Source organism: Morchella importuna (assembly GCF_003444635.1).
Source record: "Morchella importuna strain M04M26 chromosome Unknown Morimp01GS003, whole genome shotgun sequence".
NCBI classification, from domain to species: Eukaryota; Fungi; Ascomycota; class Pezizomycetes; order Pezizales; family Morchellaceae; genus Morchella; species Morchella importuna.
Window position 1 is genome coordinate 2043119 of NW_025763400.1, and position 6000 is coordinate 2049118.

The window sequence follows — 6000 nt, forward strand, 5'->3', positions numbered from 1 at the left end:
CTCGCCATGGATCACTACGTAGCTACTACTATGGTCCGGGTGTGTGCCGGATATATGCCTCTTGGTTGGATTCAAGAGACGGACACTTACAGATAGATACACACATACACACGTATAGATATACGGGAGCATCTGATCGATGATGGACAATTCTAGACGACTCGATCTCTCCGTCCACTCCCCCGGGGGGGGGGGGGGTGAGGAGTGAGGGGTCGGGGTATCTTCCCGGCTGCTCGCTACAGCTAGCTGGTTTATAACTAGGTGTATAAAAAGACAAGCATTGAGAGCTTTCTCCTGGCTTGCTCCCTCAAAAAGCTCCCACCAATTGTGCCAGCCCACCCCCCCCCCCCCCCCCCAATTTACCTAAAATGAAGATCTTCTCGAGCCTAGTTTTCCTTACCGTGGCCGTGCTGTCCTGTGCCCTCATCATCAACGCTTCGCCCACAACCCGCACAGCACGAATCGTCACTAACAAGCTGGAGCTCGCAATAGAGCAGACGATTGATGTTGATGAGCTAGTTGGCAATACAAACCTCTATAATATGTTTGACAATGCACCTGTATGTTGTTCCTGTCCCTAGCATAACTGGTAACTAATTGTATAACGTACATATAAAGCTTATCGGAATCCAGCTTGCGGAGGTTGTTTGTACTCTGATAAACCTATTATTAACTCTCACCAATGTGGGTCCCCGAACTTCCCCATCCCCATAATAATGCTAACATATACGCCTCCTCCCAGACCGACGATAACTTTTCGCCAACCGATAGTGAAGAAATTTTCAAGCGCATGCTCACTGTAGCACACCCGCTCTTGCTCTCCTCGCTCACCTGGAACTGACATATCGTGTATATAGCTCACCACTAGCCAGAACGCGCTCATGGACCGACTCTCTGGGCGCTTCGGTCTCCTCTCAAGTTTCAGTTACTCAGAGCCCGTACGGTTCTCGATCGTAGTTCTCGCCACCACTGTCCAGGTACATAACCACCCCCCACTCTCTCCTCTATTCGCTGACGTGAAGGACAATGTAGCAACTTGCAGAGAATACCATTCGCCTGGTCCCGACGCGGAAACAGGAGCTCGAGGACGCGTTTGTGGGCGTGAGGGAGGACTACCAAAAAGTGATGAAGAACTACTCGGGGTATAAGCGGGCTGGTGATTTGTAGTTTCTAGGTGTTGCTTTGTGTGGAGGGTCGAATTTGGAGATAACTTATATGGAGAGATGTGGTTTGTTTATGAATAGTGTATCAGTACGTAGTAGTGAGAATTTATCTTTGAGTGAAGTCGGTTCCTACTGTGTACTTGTAAGAGTTGAAGGGGCGGTGTGAGATTGTCTCGCTTATGTGTGGCCGGGTCATGTCATATCACTCGGAAGCCAACCACGGCCCCTAGCCCTAGCTTTGATATAAACGACTCGCTGAGATATACGTAATCCTTAAGGGGATTATAAATAACTTGTGCTGCGAGGCTTAACTCCTTTTAAGCTATCTCACACGCCCATCGTACGAAAAACTCCTGGACCCAGCTAGGCCTAGGAACAATCACAACCATCTATATCTCCATCATCACCACACTTTGGTTCATCTTATATTAAAGATACTCGTGATCTTTTGTGATATACATAGGTGAAATTTCGGCACGTGGTTGATAGACATTAGGTTCCCGCACCGTCGTGGACCTAATTTGTATCAGTAGTAGTACTACATGTAGTATAGAGAAACATCTAAAGGTAGAAATCACTCAGCGATACGATAATCGAACAGGTCCTTATATGCAGGCAAGGCCCACAGTTCCAATGAATTCGCACGTCTATTCTATCTTAGCATCTACAAATAAATTATTTGGAATAAAATAAAATCACAATATGCATATAGTATCCTAGCATCTGGCCTGCACTCAAAAACTTGCCATTGCGTGCTTGGCGCACAGGGACTCACTCGCTGTTGTGCCAAGATGGCTGATTTTAGTGATTCTCTCATTCGCGAGATATGCTAGAGCGAAAACTGCACTCCAACGCGTCTCCCTCGGACGCGCGCATGCATGTGCAATCATGAGTCCTCTCAAGCTGCATGCATATATATAAACCTTGATCCAAGGCGTCCCTTGTTGCTTCTCCTGAGCCGAATTGACCCCCATTGCTGTCGGCGCTTCCTATAACCCGTACGACCTAACCTCTTTATCGATCCCCGTGATCCCTAAATACTCTACTCGAGCTCTTCAACTCCAAGATGAGTCGTTTCCAGAACATGGCATGAAACCAAAAAGAAGTCTCAAACGGAGCCAACGTATACCTAAAGTACCGCTTTGTCTCTTTTATGGATCCAATGAATATCGAATAACTCCTGGTCGATCACCATACCCAAAGACGGGGGTTGCAGCCATGCAATTGGTGCAGATAAATCTGTGATTCATACTCTTGTTTATGCGGGCCGGGGCCCCGTGCCTCATTAAATATGTGCGTCCATCCGCGCACCGAGGATGGCATATCATTTTAGAGAATGTGTCACTTTAAAAAATAGAGGGATCTGCAAATTGCATGGTGCTTATATAATCTTGTGACAATAATCAATATTTCAACAAGCTTGACCTTTGAAAACTAGTGTGGGCCTCAGAAACAAAGAATCTCAATCGAGGGAGAGGAGGTAGTTCATGCTTACTGTCATCAGTCTTTGGGCATATCACAACTGATAAGATTTAGAGTATGGAAGTCCAGATAAGCAACAGCCAAGATTACTTCAACAGGTCCTACGCTTCTAGAAGTTCTTCCCCGGAAGTGAAAGTGGGATAAAGAGATTACTAACCGAAAAAAATGCCACCGCCAAGCTACCCAGCCGAACTACCCGGCAGCCTGTAACCAGAAACGGGAATCGTACTTGTCCCGCTACAAGGTTATCGCCAGTGGTCAAAGTGGGTATTCCCCTAATACCGCACACAAACTCCGAGATTTTTTTCTTCTATAAGAATGAGCTTTCTTGTTGTCATTCCCGTTGTTTGTGCTGTTGTTGAGGAAGTATCAAGCTGCATACAATCAAGGCCGAGCAAAGACCTGATTGTAGCTCGATACCAAAGAAGTAGTCAGCCAGTACTTAATCAATCATGGCTGCTACTATTGCTGCTGCTACCGCTGCTGGTGAAGGTGGACATGTATTTCGGGATACTCAAGACCAGACAAACTCGCTCTCCAAAAAACGTATCATTGTCATATTCTTAGCGTTGGCCATGACACTGTTCATCTCGACCATAGACCAGACATCAGTATCAACCTCTCTGCCCGTGATTGGGAAGGACCTAGATGCAGTGTCAATGATATCATGGGTTAGTAATTATATCTGTGCTTCCTCTACTAATTACTGCTCATGTAACATATTTCTTGGCAAGTTTACTGAATGCGATCATGAGTACAGGTAGGAACCTCATTCCTCATCGCCAGCACAGCATTCCTCCTCATAAACAGCCGCATGTCCGATATCTTTGGCCGCAAAACCTGCCTCTTAATGTGCCTTGGCTTCCTGGCCGTTGGCGACCTTCTTTGCGGCTTTGCACAAACCAGCATCCAGCTCTTCGTCTTCCGTGCCCTCTCTGGGATCGGCGCCGGCGGCATAAACTCCCTCGTTATGGTTATCGTCAGTGATATCACCACGCTCAAGGAGCGCGGGAAGTATCAGGGATACCTAGAGACATTCATAGCGCTCGGAAACGGCGTGGGGCCATTGATTGGTGGAGCGTTTTCAGAGAATGTCAGTTGGCGATGGACGTTCTGGTTACCGGTGATACTAATTGCGGCTGCGACGGGGGTTGTGGTGATGATGGTGCCAAGGTCTACGGTGGAGGGTAGCTGGAGGGTTAAAGTGGGGCATATCGACTTTTGGGGGATTCTCCTGAGTTTGACAGCGGTACTATTTATATTGGTATGTGTTGACCTTAATTGATGGAGTGAGTGAATCTTTAATTGTTTAAGAGCTAATAGTCGATGGTGTAGATTCCTATCAGTGGTGGTGGGAGCACTTATAATTGGGATTCGCCATTAGTTATAGCTTTCCTCGTAATCGGCGGAGTTGCTTCAATCCTGTTTGTAGCAGTAGAATGGAAAATTGCAAAGGTTCCTGTTATGCCTAGTAAGTACAGTTTACTCCACTGATGTTTCTAGAACAAATTGAGCCTGGGTATTAGCAAGATATATGTAAGCTTTATGGTTCAATATATATCTTACTCAATTACATATACTCAATCTGTTCCAGGATCTTCACCAATTCTTACTCATATCACAATCCACTAATTACTCTTATTAGTCCGTATATTCGAGATTCGCGCAGCCAAAATAATCCTCACGCATTTCTTTCTTACTGGCATTGTATACTGGGGAAATCTCTACTTTCTCCCACTCTACTTCCAAAACGTTCGCGGTTACTCCCCTGTCATGTCCGGTGTCATGATCCTCCCATTGGTTTTAGCCTTCTCTGTTGGATCCTCTTCATCCGGCGTCATTATCTCAAGAGTCGGCAAGTATAACGGTGTCCTTAGAACTGGATACGTTCTCTGGACCGCGGGCGCCGGAGGGAGGATCGCTCTACACAGGAGCAGCCATGTGGCTGTCGTGGTGATCACGCTGATCATCGAAGGCATAGGGGTCGGTTGCTGCTTCCAGCCAGGTCGGTATACCCATGATATCTCACAGATGAAGTAGGAACTGATACTGACGGAGGAAACTACATAACACAGGTATGATCGTGCTGTTAGCCAACTCCCGCAAGGAGGACCGCGCTGTTGCTACCGGGCTGCGAAATTTTATCCGCACAGTTGGCGGGGCTGTTGGACTAGCTGGTTAGTTATACTTTCCCCTTCTTTCCTCCACCCTTAGTCTTTCTTCATTCTCCCAATTGCAGGCTAACCCAATACCCAGCCTTCTCTGCAATCCTTAACAATGTCCTCCTTTCTAACATCCCCGACACCGTCTCTGCGGCAAGCGCACTACAGTTCACCACAGCCACAGGCCTAACGGACGCAGAGAAGAGCGGCGTGATAGACGCATACATGAAGGGCATTCACGTCATCATGTGTACTGGATGCCCATTGATCGGGTTCTGCCTACTAACTAGTTTACTCATCAAAGATGTTGCACTGGAGGGCAGGAAGGAGCCGGAGCCTGAAGCAGTGCCGCTGGGAGCGAGGGAGAAGGCAGACGAGAAAGTTTAGATATAAGGAATGAGATAGGAAGATGGAGTGTAATTTTTATGTGATTGATGGGTGTAATTATAGATGGATGCCTAGATGCATGTGTTTAGAGTGATGGTTGTTTAATTTCTGGATGGGATCTATTTACACGTAGCTTGAATTTAACGTTGACCAATCAAATTTTCTAGGACTAGAATCGTTGTTTTAATATGTCCTTTGTATAATTACATATATGGAGAGGAAGAGTAGGAGGGGGGTACGCGGTATATGGATAAAGTTGATGAAGTTAAAAAAAAAAAGCTTTTGTTTTGGTGTCGTACTTCGTGCAGAGGGGTGATCCAGAACTACTAGCTATATTTTTGTTTTAAAAGTTATAGTCCGCCATGACAAAAGACTTACGCTCGCCAAGCTGCTTTCCTCTTATTCAAGGGTCCCAATCCAAGATTGAGGGGGTCGGGAGTCGGACTGCTAACCTCCCATCATCGGTACTAGTAGCTGAGTTACCATACTCTTTCCCAGTCCGGTCGGTTAGACTCAAAGTGTGAGATATATAAATATCTTAACCACTAGGCTGCTCTTACCACAAGGCGACAGGGCGTGTTTTGGTGTTTTGAACCTATGGCCTTCGTTTCGGTTCGGCGCTGAGGCGAGGGGCGAGTGATAGGTCATGATTAAAGTCTTTGTCGAAGGAGCGCATACCGACTCGACCGGGAGAGACGGGGGGGCGTAGTAACATGTACAGTGGACTACTCTGGGGTAGATAATTTGATTTTTGCACCTTTTTTTAGATTGCGGGGACGATTAAAGGAAGATACGAGGATCGAATG

General features: G+C 46.5%; 2 protein-coding genes across 2 annotated transcripts; both read left to right on the forward strand.

Annotated features, from left to right (window-relative positions):
* Positions 1-368: 368 nt before the first annotated feature.
* On the forward strand, positions 369-1167 carry LAJ45_02061 (uncharacterized protein; the record flags this gene model as incomplete). Its single annotated transcript, XM_046111653.1, has 4 exons — positions 369-560; positions 743-799; positions 858-977; positions 1033-1167. The coding sequence occupies 4 exons, from the start codon at positions 369-371 to the stop codon at positions 1165-1167; spliced, it is 504 nt and encodes a 167-aa protein (XP_045975597.1).
* A 1930-nt stretch (positions 1168-3097) lies between these two features.
* LAJ45_02062 (uncharacterized protein) lies at positions 3098-5194 on the forward strand (the record flags this gene model as incomplete). The annotated part of the gene is made up of 6 exons (XM_046111654.1): positions 3098-3316; positions 3406-3909; positions 3981-4116; positions 4291-4650; positions 4721-4822; positions 4902-5194. The coding sequence occupies 6 exons, from the start codon at positions 3098-3100 to the stop codon at positions 5192-5194; spliced, it is 1614 nt and encodes a 537-aa protein (XP_045975598.1).
* Between the last annotated feature and the right edge of the window lie 806 nt (positions 5195-6000).